The 27,304-nt window shown below is 43.3% G+C and overlaps 1 protein-coding gene across 1 annotated transcript in view; it reads left to right on the forward strand.

The window, feature by feature from the left end:
* Positions 1 to 27,304, forward strand: part of LOC110497566 (FERM domain-containing protein 6) — an 81,566-nt gene that overhangs the window by 46,554 nt on the left and 7,708 nt on the right. Inside the window, exons 2-13 of the mRNA XM_021573728.2 lie at positions 4,343 to 4,650; positions 7,872 to 7,962; positions 12,528 to 12,607; positions 13,103 to 13,179; positions 15,770 to 15,956; positions 17,267 to 17,422; positions 17,526 to 17,591; positions 17,708 to 17,776; positions 25,491 to 25,665; positions 25,968 to 26,279; positions 26,607 to 26,744; positions 27,090 to 27,181. Coding sequence (XP_021429403.1) covers positions 4,549 to 4,650; positions 7,872 to 7,962; positions 12,528 to 12,607; positions 13,103 to 13,179; positions 15,770 to 15,956; positions 17,267 to 17,422; positions 17,526 to 17,591; positions 17,708 to 17,776; positions 25,491 to 25,665; positions 25,968 to 26,279; positions 26,607 to 26,744; positions 27,090 to 27,181 — 1,545 coding nt within the window. The 5' untranslated portion in view covers positions 4,343 to 4,548. The remainder of the gene's footprint in view (positions 1 to 4,342; positions 4,651 to 7,871; positions 7,963 to 12,527; positions 12,608 to 13,102; positions 13,180 to 15,769; positions 15,957 to 17,266; positions 17,423 to 17,525; positions 17,592 to 17,707; positions 17,777 to 25,490; positions 25,666 to 25,967; positions 26,280 to 26,606; positions 26,745 to 27,089; positions 27,182 to 27,304) is intronic.

A 27,304-nucleotide genomic window follows, 5' to 3' on the forward strand; every position in this document is an offset into this window, starting at 1 on the left:
CGATAAACGTGAATCCGACCATCACCTCTGGTGAGACAAAACCATGACTCGTCAATGAAGACCACTTTTTGCCAGTCCTGTCTGGTCCAGCGACGTTGGGTTTGTGCCCATAGGCGACGTTGTTGCCTGTGATGTCTGGTGAGGACCTGCCTTACAACAGGCCTACAAGCCCTCAGTCCAGCATCTCTTAGCCTATTGAGGACAGTCTGAGCACTGATGGAGGAATTATTGATGGCTGTTGTTGTTGCCATCCTGTACCTGTCCGACAGGTGTGATGTTCAGATGTACCGATCCTGTGCAGGTGTTGTTACATGTGGTCTGCCACTGCGAGGATGATCAGCTTGTCTGTCCTGTCTCCCTGTTGTTCTGTCTTAGGCTTTTCACGGTACGGACATTGCAATTTATTGCCCTGGCCACATCTGCAGTCCTCATGCCTCCTTGCATTATGCCGAAGGCACTTTCACACAGATGAGCAGGGACCCTGGGCATCTTTCTTTTGGTGTTTTTCAGAGTCAGTAGAAAGGTCTCTTTAGTGTCCTAAGCTTTCATAACTGTGACCATAATTGCCTACCATCTGTAAGCTGTTAGTGTTTTAACGACCGTTCCACATGTGCATGTTCATTAATTGTTTATGGTTCATTGAACTATAGTATGGGAAACAGTGTTAAAACCCTTTACAATGAAAATTGAAGTTATTTGGATTTTTACGAATTATCTTTGAAAGACAGGGTCCTGAAAAAGGGACATTTTTTTATTTTTTTAGTTTATATTAGCCCACACAACTTCACGGATGCACTTTCATGCCAGGTTTAGGACCTCATCTTGAAGCTTATAGAGACCCCAACTGATGTATTGAACTATCTTTAAATGATTTACTTTGGTATAGATACAAGCATCATGAAACCTCTAACACATTAAATGATTTTGACTTGGTGAAAATCCGTTTTTGGGATGTAATTTGTTTACCACTGTTTCCATGTGGTTAGTCCTTCACAGACTCCATGAAATGACAGCGTAAATATCTTGTCAAATGATTAATTTAGTGTATGGTTTTCTCGAAAACAAGGGGTGGCTCAACTTACCCCACTTTCCCATAATGTTTTTCCCACCCCCCATCTCTCACCTCCCCCTGGTTCCAGTATCTCTCTCTCTCTCTACGTGTTCCAGGGGAGTTTTTGGTCTGGTGCAGCCTCTGTCTTTAGTTCTGGAAAGGTTCACATAGGAGCACCCCACCCCTGTGGTGTTACATTAGATGGGAGGGAGAGACAGAGAGACGTTCAGACTCAGAGGCATTCTCGAATTCTCTCTCTCACTTTCTGTCTTTCTTTCTGTTTGTATTTCGGGTGGTTTTTCTGTGTCATGAGACTGCCTGCCTCTGAGGCTAACTTGCCACGTTGACAGAATTTCTTCGTTCCTGCCGCTATCCCGGGCTGAAGGCAGGAAGTGGGTCTATCTCTGTCTGGCGGTTGGACTGCTGTGGACACAGCTTTGGTGTTGCATCACTATTCTACTGGGCTGTGGATGAATAGGGGATGGAAGGCAGCAGTAATGTTATTATCCAGGCCTCTCCCTCACACAAAGCCTTCATACCGGGGATGGATGATCCCCAGCCTGGAAGCCAAGTTGAAGCCATGGAAAAAAGGAGCATATCACTGTGGATCCCAGGCTAGATGGAAGAAGAGAGGGGTCAAGAGCTAGAATAGTCTATGGAACATTGATGTCTCGTATAGTAGTCATGATGTCTCACTAGACATGACACTATAGGGTCTAAACCATTAGTGATCTGATGACTACTCTCTCACTCAGTCTGACTGCTAAATTACAGTAGGGGAGAGGTGGGGTAAGGTGAACCAAAGGAGTAGGTTGAGCCACCATACATACACCAAATTAATCCTTTGACCAAATATTTAGGAAGAGGTCATTATTTCATGGAGTCTGTGAAGGAAGAAACCACATGGAAAATTAGGTAAGGAAGTTCAGTAAAAAAAAGAAAAGATTTTCACCAAGTCAAATTAATTTGTGTTAGAGTTTTCATGATGCTTGTATTTAAACCAAAGTAAACCATTTTAAGATTATTTAGACAAATTGCCATCAGTTGGGGTCTCTTTAAGCTTTAAAATGAAGTCCTTAACCTAGCATGAAAGTGCATCCTTGTAGCTGTGTAGGCTAATATAGTCAACATGTTTTCCCTTGGGTAAGTTGAGCCAATGGCCATGGGGCTTGGGGATTCGAACCAGCAAACTTTTGGTTACTGGCCCAACACTTAACTGCTAGGCTACAGCATTGTGTTGAATTGTGTTTGGGAAAATAAAGATATATATGGTTTTAAAAAGGTAGTGATATTTAATTCAGTACAAACATTTGTGGGCAGCTTCACTTACCCCAAGTTGTGCCAAGATGCCACTTTTTTGGGAGACGAGCTATATTTTCAAAACTGTCATTTTTACATGAATTCTGATTATTTCCAGGGATACAAAACATCCTGAAATACATGTAAATGTCTTTGTTAGAAAGAATACTATATTTCCCTTGGCACGGTGATGCTGAATGCAAAAAATGGCTCACCTTGTCCCTCTCTCCCCTCCCCTATCCCTCCTCACCCCGCCCAACACAGGCATCCTCTTTCACCATTTAGCTCAAGTGTGCTGAGCAGTGTTATTACTAATTTGGGAGTGAGGATTATATTCCTGCTTGAAAGTGTAATGGGATATGATTTCAATAGAGAACAAAACAGAGAAACATCTTAAGAGCTAAGATAATTTCTAATGATACAGATACATTTATATACACAGTTGGGCACAAAAAAAAAATTTGATTACATAAGCCATTGATTTGAGTTAATTTAATTATGTCGTGCTATAGAGGCATAATCTTAATCATAAGAGTAGCAAGAGAGAGGCATAATCTTAATCATAAGAGTAGGAAGAGAAGAGGAAAGACATGATGGATAATCAATCTTATGTTTTAACACTGTTGTTATTCACTCTCTCGCGCACTCGCTCTCAGGAGTTTCCTCCCTCATTGTAAAATGTTATCAATCATCCAACTTTGTTTTGTGTGATTCTAATCTTGCTTTCCCATCTTGTTGTGATGAGAGCCTGATACAGCAGAGAGCTGTTAGGTGTGTGGTGTTAGGTGTTAGGTGTGCGTGCATGCACATGAAATAGATCACCAAGCACAGTTGTGTTATCGCTGCATCGTTGCGCTGAGAAGGGGAATCAGTTAGTTAGTTACACGCCCATCCCCATCTCACTCCCTCCCAGTCACACAATCAACACCACCACATTCCTTCAGTACCTCTCCAGACAGAAACAGGCAAACAGATGTTCAGATGTTACCCAGAAATCATCCAGGGACTACTATGGCAACATGATGACATTCTCCTGACGTGAGATCACATATTTTTAAGTCTGTCTTCAGTTGCCTTCAGTTCAATCAATCAAATGTATTTATAAAGCCCTTTTACATCAGAAGATGTCACAAAGTGCTTATACAGAAACCCAGCCTAAAAGCCCAAACAGCAAGCAATTCAGGTGTAGAAGCACAGTGGCTAGGAAAAACTCCCTAGAAAGGCAGGAATCTAGGAAGAAACCTAGAGAGCAACCAGGCTCTGAGGGCTGGCTAGTCCTCTTCTGGCTGTGCCGGGTAGAGAGTACATGGCCATTAAGGCCAGATCGTTCTTCAAGATGTTCAAACATTCACAGATGACCAGCAGGATCAAAAAATAATCACAGTGGTGGTCGAGGGTGCAACAGCTCAGTACCTCAGGAGTAAATGTCAGTTGTCTTTTTATAGCTGAGCATTCAGAGGTCGAGACAGCAGGTGCGGATGAGAGTGAGAGCGAGAGCAGGTCAAACAGCAGATATGGGAAAAGGTAGGACATCGTGTGAACAGGTCAGGGTTCCATAGCCACAGGCAGAACAGTGGGAGGGGGGGGACCACACAGGACACCAGAGAAGACAGAAGTATTACACCAGATAGGACAAACTGACCCTAGCCCCCAGGCACATAGACTATTGCAGCATAGATACTGAAGACTGAGACGGGGGGACACTGTGGCCCCGTCCGACGATGCCCCCGGACTGGGCCAAACAGGGAGGATATAACCCCACCCACTTTGCCAAAGCACAGCCCCCACACCACTACTATATCAACACACCACCAATGTACTACCCTGAGACAAGGCTGGGTATAGCCAACGAAGATCACTCCAGTCTGTTGTCTACAGTATTTCCATGCAGCAGCTCTAATATTATGTCCCCTCCTCTGTCTATCTGTCCTCTACAGTGTGTCCATGCAACAGTGCTAATGTGATGTCCCTTCCTCTGTCTGTCCTCTACAGTGTGTGGCCCCGCACTGTGTTCTGGTGCCTCCCATGTCCTGGCCTGCTAAGCCTCGTGTCTCCTCACTGGGCCTGGGCAATAGCTGAACCAGGGCTGCTGCTGGTACTACTGCTGCTGGTACTGGTACCGCTAATTGTACTGGTGGTGGTGGGTGTCCCAACCCGGGGGCCTGGAGGAGCCCTGTCGACCTCCCAGCCACACGAAGATGAACAAACTGACCGGCTTCCACAATAACAAAGCTATGCAGGACCGCCGCTGTGTCTGTGTCTTTCTCCCCAACGACGACACGCTTAACGTCATCGTCAATGTGAGTACTGCGTCTCACCTAGCTACCTTAAAATGAATGCTCTAACTGTAAGTTGCTCTGGATAAGAGCATCTGATGATTGATTATAATATAAATATACATGTATATAGGATCTCAGTACTATTCAGGTGTATATAAGGTGAGACTACTGGTATCAAGAGTGTAGTGGAACTGTTCTCACTAAATTGGGATTATATTTGTGATTAAGACAAAGTGTATTATCCAAAAGCAAGGGTCAGGAATTGCAGTAATTGTTGTATTTTACTTTCAAACTGGCAATTCCATTCATCCTTGTATCACAGTGTATCTTATTTAGGGCTGTCGCTGACCGAAAGTCATCTGTTCTTTCGACAAATCGATTGCTCATAAATATTAAGCGTGTATCTTTCCGTATATAGACACACCCTATGTGTTTTAATAAAATAAACTGTATGCATTGCGCTTGTCTGATGCTTAAAGCTTTGAGGAAATAAGACAAATGCCTCACGAGAGCGCCAGAGATCAAGATAACCAGAGCATTTTTTTTTTACCTGACCCGGCCATCCTCCTCCCGCTCTCGCTGGCTTTCGCAGATTCTGCCATTACTCTCCTGAAGTTGCTGACAATAGGCTACACGAGGAGTCAGCAACCTTTCTCATGTCGAATGCCAATTTATCTTAACATTTATACCGATCTGCGTGCCAGTTATGGGTTTCATTTGCATATTTTCGTGAAACAGTTTAATTTCATTTATAATAACGTATTCGTATCTCAAAATCATTGTCATGTGGTTATAATCAAAATATTCTATCCAAATCTAGATGAAAATTATACAAACCTAAAAATGAACTTCTATTGCCATTGCCAACTATGTACAAATATCCTACATAAAGCTAACAAATAAAAACATTGCAGCCAGGAAGTCGAAAATATCCTGATAAAAAAAAATCCCATTGGCTACACATGGCCTGTCTGCAACGAATTTAAAACATTATATCAACTATTAAGTTGGGTCCAGCCCCAAAGTTAGTGCTAGCGAAAATATTCTAGGCCCTCAGAGTTTAGCCAGTGAGCTCGGGACAGACACAGCTGTGGGCTATTTGCGCAAAGGAAAAAGAAGCAGTGTATGACTTGGGCAGGAGCTCACTGGAGCGAAGTACCTGCACCTCAAATGTTCTACTGCTTGAGCTCCTGTTCTTCTTATAGAATATTAGCTCAAAAGTATTGTGGAGCTCCTGCACCTAAATATAAACAGTACCACCACCCAAAAATGAGTACTGGAACCTATTTCCGTCCAAGTCAGCAGTAATAAGCAGTAATCAGGCCTATTTTATGGCGTTTCCACTGGATCAAAGCATGACATTTTTTGCTTTCACACTGAGTGGTTATAGAAAGGGAGAGAGATGGAAGATTTTTTCAGGTAGCCTATAGGCCTACTTCTGTGTGTGTGCATCCTTACTCAACATTGACTGGAGCGCTCCAAACAAAAGACAATAACTACATTTACAACTTGTAAAAGGACTGAAATTAACCCAAATGTGTTTGTCACAAGTGTAGCATAGGTTGTGCACTCTGCAAACAATGTGTCCACTCAGACATGTCAGGGTTGTGCGCTACTGGTGGAGAAGTCAGGTGCAGGAGAGCAGAGAGTTGTGAATAGGCGCACACTTTATTTATGAAGAGGCATTAAAACAGACAGACGCCACTGCGTCAAAACCTCCAGCCAAAGGTAAAAAGTGCAAGGCGCGAAACAGCCACAAAAATAAGCAAATGTTTAACAATTAAACATCCCACGGAATTACAGGGGAATACAGGGGAAAAACCTGCTGCGTAACATGGGGGGGGGGGGGGGGGGGGGGGACAGAGGAATAAATGCATGCAGTGTGATTAGGGAATGTGAACTAGGTGTGCAGGGATGAAAAAATGGAGCAGCGATGGCTAGAATGCCGGCGACGTCGACCACCGAACAAGGAGAGGAGCCGACTTCGGCGGAAGTCATGACAAGACAATGACAACGGAACGACTGGAATAATAATATTGAATGCATTAAAATAATTACCATAACCAAAGGAACAAACATTGTAGATGAGACATTATAGGAATTAACAGTAAATGTAGTACTGGTGATATATGTAATTGGGATTGATATACTAACAATCAAACGCAAACAATTCACACAATGAAGTTAAGAAACAATGAATGTGCACGAATTGGCGGGAGAAAGTGCATTGTGCATCTGGGTGAATGGTCAATCCGACCGCTGCATTGGCCATGCAGAATTTACATTTATATGCCCTCAGAAGTCAGGACATTCATACTTCACAGAGCAGTGTAGAGCTGTTGTCAAGGAAGTGAATTTGTGTTTATACAGGATGCACTGCCCCCAACTACCGTCAACGATCAGCTATACAGCTATACAGAGCCCTCCGCATTGTTAAAACATTTGGGAGGCGCATGGTGATCAGAAATACAGTGTAGACATTGTTAATGTTTTAAATGACTATTGTAGCTGGAAATGGCTGATTTTGAATGGAATATCTACATAGGCGTACAGAGGCCCATTATCAGCAACCATCACTCTTGTGTTCCAATGGCACTTTGTGTTAGCCAATCCAAGTTTATAATTTTAAAAGGCTAATTAATCATTAGAAAACCATTTTGCAATTATGTTTGCACAGCTGAAAACTGTTGTTCTGATTAAAGAAGCAATAAAACTGTCCTTCTTTAGACTAGTTGAGTATCTGGAGCATCAGCAATTTGTGGGTTTGATTACAGGCTCAAAATGACCAGAAACAAATACCTTTCTTCTGAAACTCGTCAGTCTATTCCTGTTCTGAGAAATGAAGGCTATTCCATACGGAAAATTGCCAAGAAACTGAAGATCTCGTACAACGCTGTGTACTACTCCCTTCACAGAACAGCGCAAACTGGCCCTAACCAGAATAGAAAGAGAAGTGGGAGGCCCCGGTGCACAACTGAGCAAGAGGACATAGAATATCTAGTTTGAGAAACAGACAAAGTCCTCAACTTGCAGCTTCATTAAATAGTACACGCAAAACACCAGTCTCAACGTCAACAGTGAAGACGTAAATGGACTAAAACCATTTAGGTCGGCCAACAGCCTAACGACCAAACAATTGACCAGTTGAATAACCGGGGTCAGACCTAGTCTAAATACCTCTGATCTCCCCCTGCACATCCTGACATTAAACCTCTTGCTATGTGTTCTCTCTCTCTGCTCAGGTGAAGACTTTGTGCCAGGAGCTGCTCATCCAGGTGTGTGACCTGCTCCGACTGAAGGACTGTCACCTGTTTGGACTCAGTGTCATTCAGAGTAAGAATGGTTTACCGTTGTCGCTGTGTGCATGTCTGTCTGTGTGTGTGTTTTCACGTGTCCATCGTCCATGGCTATGTGACATATCTCGCCCAGATCAGCCCATTTGTCTATGTGGTTAAAGTAGCCGCATAGCTTAGTGTGTGTCATATCAAAGGCATGAGCCTTCCTCTGTACAGTAAGGTCCCAATGAGTTACGCCTCAATTCTCCGGAGTTATGCACTTGTGTACTTCACCCCACACATTTAAAAGCATTGGATTGGTGTGTATACATGGGCTAGTGGGAGTTTCCACCACAGGCGCCGGTGGCACCTTAATTAGGGAAGACGGGCTCTTAGTAATAGCTGGAGCAGAATAAATGGAATGGTATCGAATCACATCAAACCCACGGTTTCCAGGGGTTTGATGCCATTCTCTCCATTCCAGCCATTATTATGAGCCGTCCTCCCCCCAGCAGCCTCCTGTGGTTTCCGTCTGTCTCATACCAGTCCTTTCCTTATAAATCAATTAAGGCAAGTGAACAAGTGCACACTTGGGACAGAAGGATGAATAATTAGAACAGAGAGTTAGACTCTCTGAGGCAGCCTTTGAGCAATCATTATGTCAGACATTCTACTGACTGGGCTGAACCAGTCCCTCTGGTGCGCGCCTCTCTCTGTCTCTTTCTTTTTCTCTTTATCACTCTCTCACTCTCTCTCTCTCTCTCTCTCTGTCATCTTAATCTTCTCTGTTAGTCGTACGTGTTATGAGCTGAGCATTTCCCTGCTGAACCAACAGGTTTGGCTCTTCTTTAAAAGCCATTGGAGTGGAAAAGTCAAGGATCAGAAAAGAAAGGAGGAAAAGGTCTGACAGGCGAGTCTGCCAGTATAGAGACTCTACTGACTCTAAGCCCCGCAGTACAGATGACAGATGATTAACTGCACATTTCACCAGGCAGACTGACTAGAGAGAGAGAGAGGGAGGGAGAAAAAGGAATGATGATGACTGGTAAATCAGAGCTTAGCTAACTGACTGGTCTGCTCCCTAGTTGTGCTGGAGAGAGGTGGAGTGGGGTGACAGAGGCATGGGGACGGAGTGATGATTGGTCAGTGCGAGGGACACAGAGGCTGAGGGGGTTGGAGCTGGGGCTGGGGGTGGTTGGTAGGGCTGGGGGTCGGGGTCGGGGTATGGGTTAGAGTGGGGATGGATAGTCACTGTTTGCCTTGTGATTTCATGCTGTTCAGACAAGCAGCTCAGGAATGTCCCTAAATCAGCCCCACTAGACTGGTCAATAGACTTGTCCTGCAGGGCACGTGATTGGCTCATACTGAAGACATGCAGGCATGCCATTGGCTCAGAGACCTGTCCTGTAGACTTAACATTGGCTCATGTCATCTGGTGGCTCATCTCATCTGGTGGCCATCTGTCTGACTGGCACTGCTGCGATGTGCTTTCCTTTGTAGTTGTTTCCACACTATAAAAATATTACTCTTTGGATCAACCTAAAACAATTGCATTGTTACAAGTAAATAAGTTAAGTTTTCTTAATTGAAAAAAATAAACTACATTTGTTGAAAACAAATACATGATTCAATGCCAGCTGTTATATTTGATTATTATGAACAACCCTATATTTCAAGTTGCAGCTGACTTCTTTCAACAGTCAACTTACTTTTCCCCTTTGATTAAACCTAATAAATAACATAAATACAAACAAATAAATATATATACACAACCCATTTGTTCAATTGTATTAAAAGCAGTTAAATACATTTCCTGTTAATCAAGATATGAAGTTGGTTCCATAACATGAAATAATGACTCCAAACACCTTCTTTACGTAAGACTTTCACATTAACTGGTTACAATATTGTAACTAAATGGTGACCATCTCATCAACGAAAACATTTCCAGGCTGTTTAGTATCACAGTACCTACACATATATAATGTAAGATTCCGTGCTGGCAGTGAGCATGTAATCACACGAAAACAGAACACATTACCTGAAAGGACATTCACTCTCACAGGTGGCCAAAAATAACAAATGGAAAGATCTTCAGGTCAGAAAGTTCCTGACTTGGAATTCCGACTTGGTTGACCATTCAAAATGAATTTTCCCAGTTTGAGCAACAACAAAAAAATATTCCCCAAGTTCTCAGTTGTCTTGAACGCTCGGGAATGTCAGTTTTCCCAGTTCCGAGTTCACAGTTGTTTTGAACAGGGAATCATTCATTCCATGCATACGACCACTCTGTCATCATAAAATCATTAACCCCATAGAGTTATATAGAGGACTCTAGATGGAGTAAACCCATTTTGGCATGGACATTGCCATTGAGGGCTTACAACATTTTAAAGTAGTCAACTCGGTGGGACATCCTATGGGTTAAATAAGGATCACGTGATTCCATCTGGGTCATCAGGAGGGATCAGCCAATTAATTATATTTGTGAGCAAACACTAGGTGACAGTATGCACCCTTTCAGTTTGTTTTCCAACTCATCAAAGTAGTAGAAGAAGAAAATTGACTACATCAAAATGGAGATTGTCTCAGTGGCGCTGCCTGTGCACTCACATACACCTTAATGGGACATACAGTTTGGCAAAAAAGTATTTAGTCAGCCACCAATTGCGCAAGTTGTTCCACTTAAAAAGATGAGAGAGGCCTGTAATTTTCATCATAGGTACACTTCAACTATGACAGACAAAATTAGAAAATAAATCCAGAAAATCACATTGTAAGATTTTTAATGAATTTATTTGCAAAATATGGTGGAAAATAAGTATTTAGTCAATAACAAAAGTTTATCTCAATACTTTGTTATATACCCTTTGTTGGCAATGACAGAGGTCAAACGTTTTCTGTAAGTCTTCACAAGGTTTTCACACACTGTTGCTGGTATTTTGGCCCATTCTTCCATGCAGATCTCCTCTAGAGCAGTGATGTTTTGGGGCTGTTGCTGGGCAACACGGACTTTCAACTCCCTCCACTCCTTTGTTGCCCGAGCAGTGTGTTTGGGATCATTGTCATGCTGAAAGACCCAGCCACGTTTCAACTTCAATGCCCTTGCTGATAGAAGGAGGTTTTCACTCAAAATATACATGGCCCCATTCATTCTTTCCTTTACACGGATCAGTCGTCCTGGTCCCTTTGCAGAAAAACAGCCCCAAAGCATGATGTTTCCACCCCCATACTTCACAGTAGGTATGGTGTTCTTTGGATGCAACTCAGCATTCTTTGTTCTCCAAACACGACGAGTTGAGTTTTTACCAAAAAGTTATATTTTGGTTTCATCTGACCATATGACATTCTCCCAATCTTCTTCTGGATCATCCAAATGCTCTCTAGCTAACTTCAGACGGGCCTGGACATGTACTGGCTTAGCAGGGGGACACATCTGGCACTGCAGTGTGTTACTGATGGTAGGCTTTGTTACTTTGGTCCCAGATCTCTGCAGGTTATTCACTAGGTCCCCCTGTGTTGTTCTGGGATTTTTGCTCACCGTTCTTGTGATCATTTTGACCCCACGGGGTGAGATCTTGCGTGGAGCCCCAGATCGAGGGAGATTATCAGTGGTCTTGTATGTCTTCCATTTCCTAATAATTGCTCCCACAGTTGATTTCTTCAAACCAGGCTGCTTACCTATTGCAGATTCAGTCTTCCCAGCCTGGTGCAGGTCTTTGTTTCTGGTGTCCTTTGACAGCTCTTTGGTCTTGGCCATAGTGGAGTTTGGAGTGTGACTGTTTGAGGTTGTGGACAGGTGTCTTTTATACTGATAACAAGTTCAAACAGGTGCCATTAATACAGGTAAAGAGTGGAGGACAGAGGAGCCTCTTAAAGAAGAAGTTACAGGTCTGTGAGAGCCAGAAATCTTGCTTGTTTGTAGGTGACCAAATACTTATTTTCCACCCTAATTTGCAAATAAATTCATAAAAAATCCTACAATGTGATTTTCTTGATTTTTTTTCTCTCATTTTGTCTGTCATAGTTGAAGTGTACCTATGATGAAAATTACAGACCTCTCTCATCTTTTTAAGTGGGAGAACTTGCACAATTGGTGGCTGACTAAATACTTTTTTGCCCCACTGTATATATAAAGTAAATCTTATTTATCTATCTCTGTGATATCTCCATCTAACCCTTCTCTGTGTCATCAAAAGCAACTTAGACTAATCTTGGGCCATGATCGAAAACATCAAAACCGTGATGTATTATGGGTGGCTTGTGACTGACTAATCTACAAATAATATTGAGTAGTTATTCATGATGCCAAGTGATTTGTAGATCATTAAACGTCCATGGGCTTGATCCACATGTGGTTTGCCGATACGTATAATATCTATCCAGGTGTTGTAAGATCTGGCATGGGTCAGCAACACCTGGGCAGAGGAACGCACCCATTGTTAGACGTTACAGTCGACTGCCAACAGACTGATCTACAAATTACCTTGCATCATACTCACTACTCATTATTTTTTATTGATTAGTCAGTCGCAATTTACGCACCAATGCATCGCATATTTAATGCTCTCTAACACAGCTGCTTTCTGTATGTAACTCTGGTTTGTTTGTTTCCCCCTCCAGACAATGAGCATATCTACATGGAGCTGGGCCAGAAGCTGTCCAAGTACTGTCCCAAGGAGTGGAAGAGAGAGGCCAGCAAGGTGAGTCAATCTACAGCAGTGGTTCCCAACCAGGGATACTAGGACCCCTGGGGATACTTGGCCTATCCACAGGGGGTACTTGAGAATGCACACTTCAGGGGTACTCCGGGCAGAGCAAAAATCAGTTTGCGGTACAGTAACCAAAAAGGTTGTAAAGCACTGGTCTACAGTAAAAGACAACAGTAATATCTCTCTAGAGACGTGGAATATGGCTTGCAAGATTAGCCCTTTAGAAAAGAAAAGGAAAAGCCGCACACTAAGGGCTCCGATGCAATAATTTATTTAACCAACATGTCGACAGCTAAGCTGTCTTCATCAGGGTTTCAAGGTTTCCAAGATTAACGCAACATACATAGTACAATTAAATTTGATGTCAGCATCTGCTTTTGATTTCACTGTCAGGATGGTAGTTTTGATATTATATTGATAGAATGAATACACTGTCTTGATGGTTTGATTGGCTCGAAAATAACCAAGGTATCTTGATTTTTTCAGGGCATCGACCAGTTTGGGCCTCCCATGATTATCCACTTCAGGGCTCAGTATTACGTTGAGAATGGGAGATTAATAAGGCAAGTAATCCGACAGAGGTCCTAGAAATTACTATTAGCAATAGAAATGTACTATTTGATTCTGATAGATGCTGAGACTGTAACACGAATAGAGTGAAGACCTAAGCCGGGATTCAATCCAAGACTGTTGTAGCATGGCTTGTCATTTAAAGGTCATTTCCGATTGAGCCGACATCTGCAGCGTTCACCGTGAATGCCATCTCATTTAAACAGCTCTCTACGGATTGAATCCCAGCCCTAGTATGCTGGACTGTGTCTCTAAAGGTTGTTATCAGTGACCATTCAGCCAGGTACTAGTACCTCCACTACTGTAGTATATAAATAGTAGTACTAATATAATGTCCATTATGTTGCACCCCACAGTGACTGTTCTGCCAGGTATTACTACTACTTTAATACAGTGTAAAGATCAGTAGCATAATATTCTCTCTACTCCCCTTTAGTGACTGCTCTGCTAGGTGCTAGAGCCTCTGCTAGGTGCTAGAGCCTCTGCTAGGTACTAGAGCCTCTGCTAGGTACTAGAGCCTCTGCTAGGTACTAGAGCTGGGCAATATGGATGAAAATCCACATTGCAATACATTTCCTGAGTTGATGCAATAACAATAAATAGAACATAAGTTTATAACATGAATGTGCGCCACAGCTTTACTTTTTTTTTAAATGTTTTATTTTATGATCCTTTAAACTACTACTACTACTAGTTACAGTGCCTTGCGAAAGTATTCGGCCCCCTTGAACTTTGCGACCTTTTGCCACATTTCAGGCTTCAAACATAAAGATATAAAACTGTATTTTTTTGTGAAGAATCAACAACAAGTGGGACACAATCATGAAGTGGAACAACATTTATTGGATATTTCAAACTTTTTTAACAAATCAAAAACTGAAAAATTGGGCGTGCAAAATTATTCAGCCCCCTTAAGTCAATACTTTGTAGCGCCACCTTTTGCTGCGATTACAGCTGTAAGTCGCTTGGGGTATGTCTCTATCAGTTTTGCACATCGAGAGACTGACATTTTTTCCCATTCCTCCTTCCAAAACAGCTCGAGCTCAGTGAGGTTGGATGGAGAGCATTTGTGAACAGCAGTTTTCAGTTCTTTCCACAGATTCTCGATTGGATTCAGGTCTGGACTTTGACTTGGCCATTCTAACACCTGGATATGTTTATTTTTGAACCATTCCATTGTAGATTTTGCTTTACGTTTTGGATCATTGTCTTGTTGGAAGACAAATCTCCATCCCAGTCTCAGGTCTTTTGCAGACTCCATCAGGTTTTCTTCCAGAATGGTCCTGTATTTGGCTCCATCCATCTTCCCATCAATTTTAACCATCTTCCCTGTCCCTGCTGAAGAAAAGCAGGCCCAAACCATGATGCTGCCACCACCATGTTTGACAGTGGGGATGGTGTGTTCAGTGTGATGAGCTGTGTTGCTTTTACGCCAAACATAATGTTTTGCATTGTTGCCAAAACGTTCAATTTTGGTTTCATCTGACCAGAGCACCTTCTTCCACATGTTTGGTGTGTCTCCCAGGTGGCTTGTGGCAAACTTTAAACAACACTTTTTATGGATATCTTTAAGAAATGGCTTTCTTGCCACTCTTCCATAAAGGCCAGATTTGTGCAATATACGACTGATTGTTGTCCTATGGACAGAGTCTCCCACCTCAGCTGTAGATCTCTGCAGTTCATCCAGAGTGATCATGGGCCTATTGGCTGCATCTCTGATCAGTCTTCTCCTTGTATGAGCTGAAAGTTTAGAGGGACGGCCAGGTCTTGGTAGATTTGCAGTGGTCTGATACTCCTTCCATTTCAATATTATTGCTTGCACAGTGCTCCTTGGGATGTTTAAAGCTTGGGAAATCTTTTTGTATCCAAATCCGGCTTTAAACTTCTTCACAACAGTATCTCGGACCTGCCTGGTGTGTTCCTTGTTCTTCATGATGCTCTTTGCGCTTTTAACAGACCTCTGAGACTATCACAGTGCAGGTGCATTTATACGGAGACTTGATTACACACAGGTGGATTGTATTTATCATCATTAGTCATTTAGGTCAACATTGGATCATTCAGAGATCCTCACTGAACTTCTGGAGATAGTTTGCTGCACTGAAAGTAAAGGGGCTGAAGAATTTTGCACGCCCAATTTTTCAGTTTTTGATTTGTTAAAAAAGTTTGAAATATTCAATAAATGTCGTTCCACTTCATGATTGTGTCCCACTTGTTGTTGATTCTTCACAAAAAAATACAGTTTTATATCTTTATGTTTGAAGCCTGAAATGTGGCAAAAGGTCGCAAAGTTCAAGGGGGCCGAATACTTTCGCAAGGCACTGTAGATGGTTGTAGCCATCAATTGTCCCTTCATCCATATTAGCTCATTTACCTTGTTTCAAACTTGACCTTTCTCTAGTATATCAGCAAAATGCCTGCGATAAGTGATTGGTATAGTCGGTGTCGATAATTTTTGGGTTTATCGTCCCAGGTTTACTAGGTACTACTACTGGCACCTGGTACTACTACTACGTTAGTTATGTAGATCTACTACTACATAGCTATATGTGTCTAAAGGTTATTCTCCTCTCTCCCCCATAGTGACCGCTCGGCCAGGTACTACTACTACTGGCACCTGAGGAAGCAGGTGTTGCTGTCTCAGTGTATCCAGAGAGAGGAGGCTTACTTTCTGCTGGCAGCCTTCGCCCTCCAAGCCGATATGGGCAACTTCAAACGCAACAAGCACTTTGGGAAGTACTTTGAACCTGAGGCCTACTTCCCCCCATGGGTGAGTAGATCTAACCTTTTAACCCAGTGGTATTCGTAGTCGGGGTCGCGACCCTTAGGGAACTGCGGTGTTGTCGCCAAAATAAAATGAAAGATAATTAGAACAATTCAATTTTATTGATCAAATGTGTTTATTGGTTTCTTTTTATTTTGATGAGATGAAAATGCAAAGAATTGAAGGTTATTTGTTGATGTAAAAATCGAAATGTGCCGAATTTAAGGTTGTGTCATTAGATTTGGGGTGCGGTGGGGTCGCAATAAATTATACTGGAAACAATGGGGCCCCCGCTGAAAAAGTTTGAATACCACTGTTCTAACCTAACTGGTACCACGTGGTTTCCCAGGCAGTATTCAGACTGTTCCAATTCACTCTCCCCCCCTTCCCCTGCCCCTTGGCGGGATAGGTATAATCAGAGTAGTGGTGAAGTATCCAACATATTGCTACAGATCTGCAAACATGGAAGGGTTAGGGCCGAGAGGAAGGAGTAGGGTGCGAATTAGGACAAACTGAGTGTAGTCTAACACACAGCCCAAATGTAGGTCTGTAGCCTGTTTTATTAATCACTGTGCTCCAACACTTTGACATGCTCCCTCATTGGAGCATGCTGGGATAGCTGGATCTAGAACACTAGTTTTATGTTGGTCCCTGGAAGTGGCACGCAGCACGATTTACTCTTTTGAGAAAGGATCTGAATGCGATCCGGCTACTCCCCTGCTCGACTTGACCCCCTCCCCCTCCCAGACACAACGGTGGTCCACCCCTCTGTTTACCAACCACGTCCTGTGATTAGCCTGTTGCCATCCAATCTCCATTTTGAAGCCACAGGGACGGAAATAGTTGTACGATCACGAATGGTACATAAATACCTCCTCTTAGGATGTTCTCTAACTGGATCTGAATGAGTGACTGGTTCAGGAGAAGCACCCCAAATCCAGACCTGACACTGACCGCTTTCTAGATTCCAGTGGGATTGGGGGCCCCTCCCTAATTGCACCCCATTCTCTATATAGTGCACAATTTTGACGATAGGGCTTGGGTCAAAAGTGGTGCACTATATAGGGAATAGGGTGGACGATGCCTTTCGTGCCCAGCTGGATGATGCCTTTTGGGACGTAATCTCAGTATGTGAGACATCTTTCCTCCCCTGGTTGGGGGGCTTCATCTACCTCCATTAACCCCGCTGGCAAGCCTTCCTTCCTGTCTTCTGTCATTGAGCTGAAATTAGAGCCATTAGCCAGTAATCACACTCCACCGAGATGCTTTTAAGAGAGAATTTATTTTCAGCCTCTGTCTCTGCCGCTCTCTTCCAGGTGATAGCCAAGCGAGGCCGGGACTACATCCTGAGACACATCCCCAACATGCACAAAGACCAGTTTGCCCTCACCGCCTCCGAGGCTTATCTCAAATACATCAAGGAGTGTTCCCTTCTGGATGATGTCACAGTCCACTACTACAGACTCTATAAGGTCAGCAGTCAACCTGAACACACGCAAACACACACACACACACACACACACACACACACACACACATGATAAACTTACCAGTAAACTTCTATCTCTTCCACAGGACAAAAAGGAAGTGGAGGCTTCTCTTACCTTAGGACTGACCCTGCGTGGAATCCAAATATTCCAGGTACGAGAGTAAGAATGAAGTGGTTGTGATGGCTTGTGTCTTGGAATACACAGTTCATGTATATGGTTTAGATGGTGATTAATATCACGTACTGTATGTTTCTGTGTTTCTTTTAGAACATGGGGACAGTGAGACAGCTCTTGTATGATTTTCCCTGGAGCAACGTGGGCAAACTGGTATTTGTGGTGAGTAGAGCCATAGAGATAATACATATTGAATATATGAGTCATGAAAATTGTGACTTGAGTCAGATTCGAGTTCAAGTCCTACAACACTGATATATAGTGTTTTAATAACTTTTCTATAAGTAGAACATCTTCTCATTCCCTGTGTCCCTTGTTCAGAAATGTCAGACGTTGGATGTCATTTGGCACTTAGAAGGCTCAGGGGAATCCCTCTCTCTGGAAGATCTGTTGTTTTTTCACTCGTGATTTCAGAGTTGGTGACGTCTTTGGAGCTTGGAGCCAGTTCTGGCTTATGGCAGTGGTTAGTTCAGCTCTTACGCAGACTACAATTGTGGAAATAGTGACGCAGATCTCCTCTTGTCCGTATTACAGTTGGGTCTTCTTACCCCTTCAACAGCTACAGCTAGGAATGCGTCCCCTATGGGCCCTGGTCAAAAGTAGTGCACTACAAAGGGTATAGGGTGCCATTCGGCATGCTACCATGGCCCCCTGGAACTAATTAGGGCTTTAGGAAAACTCCCCTTGGCCAGGAAACACACACACACAAAATCAGTAGCATTATCTCAATTCCTTTTTCTGTCTCGTTTAGTCTTCTCTCTTTTCTCCGTTTAATTCTTAACCTGTCTGGGAACGGGGAATCCCTCACCAACAGCCAATGAAATGGCAGGGCGCCAAATACAAATCAACAGAAATCTCATAAATCAAATTTCTCAAACATACAAGTATTAGGCACCATTTTAAAGATAAAATTCTCGTTAAGAAAAACCCAGCCATTTTTCCAGCCAAAGAGAGGAGACACAAAAAGCACAAATAGAGATAAAATTAATCACTAACCTTTAATGATCTTCATCAGATGACACTCATAGGACTTCATGTTACACAATACATGTATGTTTTGTTCGGTAAAGTTCATATTTATATCCAAAAATCTCATTTTACATTGGTGTGTTATGTTCAGTAGTTCCAAAACATGCAGTGATTTTGCAGAGAGCCACATCAATTTACAGAAATACATTATAAATGTTGATGAAAATACATGTGTTATACATGGAAATATAGATAAACCTCTCCTTAATGCAACCGCTGTGTCAGATTTTTTAAAAACTTTACGGAAAAAGCATAATCTGAGTACGGCGCTCAGAGCCCAAAACAGCCAAAAGAAATATCCGCCAAGTTGCGCAGTCAACATTAGTCAGAAATAGCATTATAAATATTCACTTACCTTTAATGATCTTCATCAGAATGCACTCCCAGGAATCCCAGTTTGACAAAAAATGTTTGATTTGTTCGATAAAGTCCATCATTTATGTCCAAATAGCTTCTTTTGTTAGGGCGTTTGGTAAACAAATCCAAACACGCGTTCAGGTCCAACCGAACGTCGGACGAAAAGTTCAAACAGTTATATTACAGGTCGTAGAAACTTGTCAAACTAAGTATAGAATCAATCTTTAGGATGTTTTTATCATAAACGTTCAATAATATTCCAACCAGAGAATTCCATTGTCTGTAGAAAAGCAATGGAGAGAGCTACCTCTCATGTGAAATGCGCATGACTGAGATTAAGGCTGCTGCCAGACCACTGACTCAAAGAGCCCTCATTCCCCCCTCCTTTATAGTAGAAGCCTGAAACAAGTTTCTAAAGACAGTTGACATCTAGTGGAAGCCTTAGGAAGTGCAAAATGATCCATATCCTACTGTGTATTTGATAGGGGCTGAGTTCAAAAACTACAAACCTCAGATTTCCCACTTCCTGTTTGGATTTTTTCTCAGGTTTTTGCCTGCCATGTGAGTTCTGTTATACTCACAGACATCATTCAAACAGTTTTAGAAACTAGAGTGTTTTCTATCCAGTACTAATAATATACTGCATATATTAGCATCTGGGACAGAGTAGGAGTCAGTTTACCCTGGGCATGCTTTTCATCCAAAAGTGAAAATGCTGCCCCCTATCCCAAAGAAGTTAACAGACCAGATTTATATGTGTGTATTTTTCCTTGACGGAAGCTAGTTAGTCTTCTTACCATAGGGTCTCTGTTATCAGAGAGAGCAGCTTACCATGTCTCCATTTTTCAGTCTTAAGCAGAACACACACCACAATGAGGAACTAGCCAAGTGCAACTGAGTGCCTCTGATCAGAATATTGGCCAACATGTTTCAGCTATTCTACATGTTGAATCGGCTCAAACCGCCACCAAGCCGCGGCTTTTAGCGTGGCGACAAGTAGCGTAGCGATTAGAGCGTAGGGCCTGTTATCGAAAGGTTGCTAGTTTGAATCCCCCAGCCGACAAGATGAAAAGTTTGTTAAAGTGCAATTGAGCAAGGCATCAAACCCTAATTGCTCCAGGATCGCCGTTGATAATGGCAGACCCTGGCCTTGATCGCAACCACTGAGGGTGTCTCAGGGGGAGTTGGGATATGCAAAAAAACACATTCCCAATACACACTTGTACATGTGTGAAATAGGACAAATATACGCACCCACCAAGTTATTATAATAATATTTGAACTGTTCGTTGATGCGGTGTGTCCAAAATGTAACAGCCCCCTTCTTACAACTATCACACTGTAAATGTCAGGATGTCTCAGTGAATTGGTTCCTCTAGTAAAGCTTTGTGTAATTATGAATTATACCCTATCATTTCATCTAGTGGTACAGTCATCAATGCCACCGCAATGCTTTGCCACTTACGATAAGAGACCCTGTTTTGTTCTGTCTATGTCCCTGTATAGCCTTTCTATTCATATATTAAGACTTACGAAAGCATGGAGTAGTGGTGGATGTGGTTTGTATAGGGACTAGAGGGGCCTCTTACAGCAGGGACCGTCAGTCACACCCTTCTTCTGAATAACAGACTCTCTCTCTCACTCCACTGCTGCTCCACCCTGAGCACGTCAGCCGGCCCAGCGCAGCAGTGGGCGGGAGCGGAGGGAGGGAAGGGTGGAGGGACGTGTCAATAAATACCACCAGATGTTGTCATGGTTAGCGGGTGGATAAGCTTTGTTTTATTGGCAGGGTCTGAGTTTTGATGGTTAAGGGGGGCCAGGGCTTGTTCCATTGGCAGGGGGTATGAATCTGATGGACAGAGAGGAGGTTTCTGGGCCTGGCCCCAGGTCTGGTCTCTGGAGATCCCAGGGTTGGATGGACAAGGTGTCCGAGTAGAATAGGACGGGACAGGCTCAGGCTAGGGCAGAGCCTCGGGGGTATGGCCCTACAGTCATTAGCAGGGTATGTCCTGCTCCACTGTGTGTGGGCTCAGTCTGGGAGGTCCAGAAAGGGGAGAGGAAGACATTTTTTCTGACAACTGTCAGACTCTTGAGAGATCAAATGGTCTTGATCGTGCAGATGGACAGCATGAGAGAGAGCCACTTAAGGAGTGCCAGGCTAACCTTTTAATAAACTGATATCTGACACTGCTCCACTCTTTGTGTGGCTTTGGTTTGGACCAGGGAACTGTTATAGTTATTTATCTCAAATGAGCTGGTCGGAATGATAGATCAATGGGGGTACCACAGGGTTCAATTCTCGGGCCGACTCTTTTCTCTGTATCAATGATGTCGCTCTTGCTGCGGGTGATTCCTTGATCCACCTCTAAGCAGACGACACCGTTCTGTATACATCTGGCCCTTCTTTGGACACTGTGTTGACAAACCTACAAACAAGCTTCAATGCCATACAACACTCCTTACGTGGCCTCCAATTTCTCTTAAACGCTAGTAAAACGAAATGCATGCTCTTCAACCGATCGCTGCCCGCACCCGCCCGACTAGCATCACTATTCTGGACGGTTCTAACTTAAAATATGTGGACAACTACAAACACCTACGTGTCTGGCTAGACTGTTAACTCTCCTTACAGACTCATATTAAGCATCTCCAATCCAAATTTAAATCTAGATTCGGCTTCCTATTTCACAACAAAGCCTCCTTCCAAACATACCCTCGTAAAACTGACCATCCTACCGATCCTCGACTTCGGCGATGCCATTTACAAAATAGCCTCCAACACTCTACTAAGCAAACTGGATGCAGTCTATCACAGTGCTATCCGTTTTGTCACCAAAGCCCCATATACTACCCACCACTGCGACCTGTATGCTCTCGTTGGCTGGCCGTTGCTACATATTCGTCGCCAGACCCACTGGCTCCATGTCATCTATAAGTCTACGCTAGGTAAAGCTCTGCCTTATCTCAGCTCACTGGTCACGATAACAACGTGCTCCAGTAGGTATATCGCACTGGTCATCCCCAAAGCCAACACCTCCTTTGGCTGCCTTTCCTTACAGTTCTCTGCTGCCAATTACTGGAACAAATTGCAAAAATCGCTGAATTTGGAGCCTTATATCTCCCTCACTAACTTTATGCATCAGCTATCTGAGCAGCTTACCGATCGCTGCAGCTGTACATAGCCCATCTGTAAATAGCCCATCCAACTACCTACAGTTGAAGTCGGAAGTTTACAGTTTTTGCAAGTCGGTTAGGACATCTACTTTGTGAATGACACAAGTCATTTTTTCCAACAATTGTTTAAAGACACTTGTAATTCACTGTATCACAATTCCAGTGGGTCAGAAGGTTACATACACAAAGTTGACTTTGCCGTTAAACAGCTCGGAAAATTCCAGAAAATGATGTCATGGCTGTAGAAGCTCTTGATAGGCTAATTGACATAATTTTAGTAAATTGGAGGTGTACCTGTGTGTGTATTTCAAGGCCTACCTTCAAACTCAGTGCCTCTTTGCTTGACATCTTGGAAAAATTAAAAGAAATCAATCAAGACCTCAGAAAAAAAAATATTGACCTCCACAAGTCTGGTTCAGCCTTGGGAGCAATTTCCAAATGCCTGAAGGTACCCCGTTCATCTGTACAAACAATAGTACGCAAGTATAAACACCATGGGACTACGCAGCCTTCATACCGCTCAGGAAGGAGACGTGTTCTGTCTTCTAGAGATGAACGTACTTTGGTGCAAAAAAGTGTGAATCAATCCCAGAACAACAGCAAAGGACCTTGTGAAGATGCTGGAGGGAACAGGTACAAAAGTATCTATATCCACAGTAAAACGAGTCCTATATTGACATAACCTGAAAGGCCGCTCAGCGAGGAAGAATCCACTGCTCCAACACCGCCATAAAAAAGCCAGACTACGGTTTGCAACTGAACATGGGGACAAAGATCGTACTTTCTGGAGAAATGTCCTCTGGTCTGATGAAACAAAAATAGAACTGTTTAGCCATAATGACCATCATTATGTTTGTTGGAAAAGGGGGGAGGCTCGCAAGCCGAAGATCACCATCCCAACGATGAAGCACGGAGGTGGCAGCATCATGTTGTGGGTGTACTTTGCTGCAGGAGGGACTGGTGCACTTCACAAAATACCGGCTTCGACTTTGCAGCCCCAGAGTGTATTCATGTGGGATCGTCGTCATCCGTTTACTATCCAGAAGGTCCTAATTTAGCTTTTCCATGCTTGGTTATACAACCACTGTGCTTTTCCTTTTCTCTCTATGGGTAGCTAGACCGCAATACACTGAGTGTACAAAACATTATGAACACCTTCCTAATATTGAGTTGCGCCCACTGTTGCCCTCAGGACAGCCTCAATTCGTCATGGCATGGACTCTACAAGGTGTCAAAAGCGTTCAACAAGGATGCTGGCCTATGTTGACTCCAATGCTTCCCACAGTTGTGACAAGTTGGCTGGTAGTGGATCTCTACTCCAAATAGGTCGTTCCGTCTCATCCCACAGATGCTCAATCAGATTGAGATCTGGTGGCTAGGCAGGCCACTGCAGTAAGCTGAATTCACTGTCATGTCCGTGGAACCATCCCTGGACAATCCTAGCCTTGTGCCATGGGACATTATCCTGCTGAAAACTCAATTTGCAGATAGGTACACTGCCATGAAGGTATGCACCTGATTGTCAATGATGTTCAGATATCCTGTGGTAAACGTTACTCCGCTTTTATCAAGAGACGCAATGTATGGAAGGAAAACACACCCCACACCATCATCACTAGCCTGCAATGTTGAGATGAGGCATGATGGATGGATGTACTCATGTGGTTTTCTCCATACCCTAGTCGTCCTATCAGAGTGAAACAGCAGGAACCAGGATTCATCAGACCAGGCAATGTTTTTCCAATTCTCCAGCGTCCAGTGTCTTCGTTCCTTAGCCCACTGCAATCGCAGTTTCTTATTTTTTTGCTGAAAGAAGTGGAACTCTGTAAGGTTATCGGCTGCCATACCCCATTCGTGTCAAAGTACGATGAGTTGTGCAATCTGTTATTGGTCTTTGGGCACCAATGTTGTACTGGACTGTCAGTTGACTAACTGTAGCCCGTTTATTGCGCTGCCCAAATTGTGTCAGCCTCCTTTATCCTCTTTCATCAATGACCCGTTTTCGACCACTGGCCTGCTGTTGGCTGGATGTCATTTGGGTGATGGACAATTGTTGATACACACGGGAAACTGTTGAGCATGAGAAACCCAGCAGCGTGACAGTTCTTGACACACTCAAAGCGGTGTGCCTGGCACCTACTACCATACCTCGTTCAAAGGCACTTAAAACATGTGTCTTGCCCATTCACTCTCTGAATGGCACACATACACAATCCATGTCTCAATTGTCTCATAAGTAAAAATACTTATTTAACCTGCCTTCTCCCCTTCATCTACATTGATTAAAGTAGATTTAATAGGTGACATCAATAAGGGATCATATTGTAGCTTTCACCTGGATTCACCTATTCAGTCTATGTCATGAAAATAGCAGGTGTTCCTAATGTTTTGTACACTCAGTGTAGATGGAAATTCAATTCTAGATTGAAAAATTCTGCAACTCTTGTGCATTCGTACACTGCTTCAAACCACCTCTTGTATTTTCAAAGTACAAACCCCAGCAGAAATATTTTATATGGTGGTATAGAAAATACAACTGTTGCTGTCACTACAGACTGCTGTTATTGTGTTAAACTTCTGCCAAGGTCCATAGAGAAATTATTTGGCCACTGTTTTAGTCAGGGTTTCTCAAAGCTCTGACTCTTTGGTTTTGCCAAAATAGCACCCTAGTCCCCTATATAGTGCACTACTTTTGACCATGGCCCATAGGGCTCTATGTTGTAGTGCACTATTTCGGGAATACGGTGCCATTGAGACATAGCCTTTGGAATTTGCTCTCTGGTTATAAAATAAGAACATTTTGAAATGTTAATGCAGTTTTGTTTGTGTCCCTCAATCAGTAGACTACGCTCTTATCTATATTATAAATACTTCTCCAGAGCGTGTTTTGGTTGTAAAGAAGTACAACAGAAGTAGTTTTCAAGAAGAGACCATTCTCTCATTGCTCTCCCTCCTATTGTGTTGTTTGCGTGTGGGCTATGTATCTGGCACTCTAGCAAAGTGTCTGAATCTTCTCATGCATCCCCTCTGCTACTGAACAAAGATTCAGAAAATGAACAAAGACTATGAAAATTAACAAAGATGCAACACTCACACTGGAATCAGACAGGGTTGTTTCTCAGGCTCAAAACTATTCTATAATCATAAAGTTAAACATCAATCAATCAATGATTTCAATAAATAAAGCAATCAATTTGTTGCAGAGTTAAAACGGCTGGATGAACGTCATCTGGATGACATATAGCATGAATATATCCTATAATGTCTGTCTGTCTGTCTGTCTGTCTGTCTGTCTGTCTGTCTGTCTGTGTTTCAGGGGAAGAAGTTTGAGATCCTGCCTGATGGTCTTCCGTCGGCCCGTAAGCTGATCTACTACACCGGTTGTCCCCTGCGTTCCCGCCACCTCCTGCAGCTGCTCAGTAACAGCCATCGCCTCTACATGAACCTGCAGCCTGTCCTCAAACAGGTCCGCAGGCTGGAGGAAAACGAAGGTAAACTACCTGGACACACCTGGTACTCACCTGCCTCGTCATACCTGGGCATAACCTGTACCTAGTACCTACCTACCTGGCCATCCTTCATACTGGAGCATTCTGGCTACCTACGTGGCCATGCTTCCATACTAGATCAGACTGGCTCTTATATCCTGTCTCTCTGCTTCTCTGTGTTTTTCAGCTTACCTCAACTTTGCCGATTGTAATGGTGTATGTGTTATGTGTGGGTCTCTCTGACCAACAACAGCTTTGGTACTGCTGTATCTAACCCTCTGTGTGTGTCTATCCCTCCTCTCCAGAGAAGAAGCAGTACCGTGAGTCGTACATCAGCGATGCGTTGGAGCTGGATATGGACGGGCTGGACAAGCGTTCCCGGGCCAGCGGTAGCAGTGCCGGCAGCACTGTGTCTCACCTCAAACACCTGTCTCGCCACTCTACCGCCAGCCACGGTAGCTCACACACCTCGGGCATCGAGACAGACAGTTTCCGGGCCCCCGGAGGGACCCCACACCGAGCCCTAAGGACTTGCAGCTCCTCAACGATTAGCCATGGGAGCTCACACACCTCAGGGGTGGAGAGTGGGGGAAAGGAGCGCATGTTGGACGATGATGGTAAGGCAAACTATTTCACAATTACACATTGAACACAAACACATGCAGACACACACTGAGAGCAAGACTGAATCTATCTCCTCCCTTTAGAAAAGTATATTCTGCTCTTGTTCATGGCATTGTTCTTCTGTTGGTCATGCCTGCTCGCCTGCTCAACTAGTGGTCATCACTGACCCTCTAGGTGTCTGTCCCTCCAGAGAATAATAGTAGTGTCTGTCTGTCTGTCTGTCTGTCTGTCTGTCTGTCTGTCTGTCTGTCTGTCTGTCTGTCTGTCTCTCTCTCTCTCTCTCTCTCTCTCTCTCTCTCTCTCTCTCTCTCTCTCTCCAGAGATTGAGATGTTAGTGGACGACCCTAAAGACTATGAGGAGCTCCATGAGCTGGCCCTAGAGTTGAACCAGGACCTGTGCATCCACATCACTGAGGACATGCTGACCATGACCCCTGACCAGACCAATGGATACTCAGGTATACAATCACTTCCTCACTGTATTCATTCCGCCTGTCTTAGCCTCCTATCTCAGTGCGTTGAGACTGGTTGAATTGTAATTTGGCTGGTAGTAAAAAGTAGTAGTGGTAGTAAGAAGTAGTAGTAGTAGTAGTAGTAAGAAGTAGTAGTAGTAGTAAGAAGTAGTAGTAGTAGTAGTAAGAAGTAGTAGTAGTAGTAAGAAGAAGTAGTAGTAAGAAGTAGTAGTAGTGGTAAGTAGTAGTAGTAAGAAGTAGTAGTAGTAGTAGTAATAAGAAAAAGTAGTAGTAAGAAATAGTAGTAAGAAGTAGTAGTACTAAATGTCATCCTCTCTGTCTGTACCGTAGGGCTCATAGTGAAGGACGTCGGCTCATCCACCTCCAGTTCCTCTGAGACCGTGGTCAAGATGAGAGGCCAGAGCATTGTGTCTCTCCCTCAGGTCAGTGACAGTGACGGCATTTCCTGTTTGGCACTTACGTTTTAGTTATTTAGTAGATACTCTTATCCAGAACAACTTACAATGAGTGCATTCAACTAAAGTAGATAAAACAATCATGATCAT

Source organism: Oncorhynchus mykiss, chromosome 19, assembly GCF_013265735.2.
Source record: "Oncorhynchus mykiss isolate Arlee chromosome 19, USDA_OmykA_1.1, whole genome shotgun sequence".
NCBI lineage: Eukaryota > Metazoa > Chordata > Actinopteri > Salmoniformes > Salmonidae > Oncorhynchus > Oncorhynchus mykiss.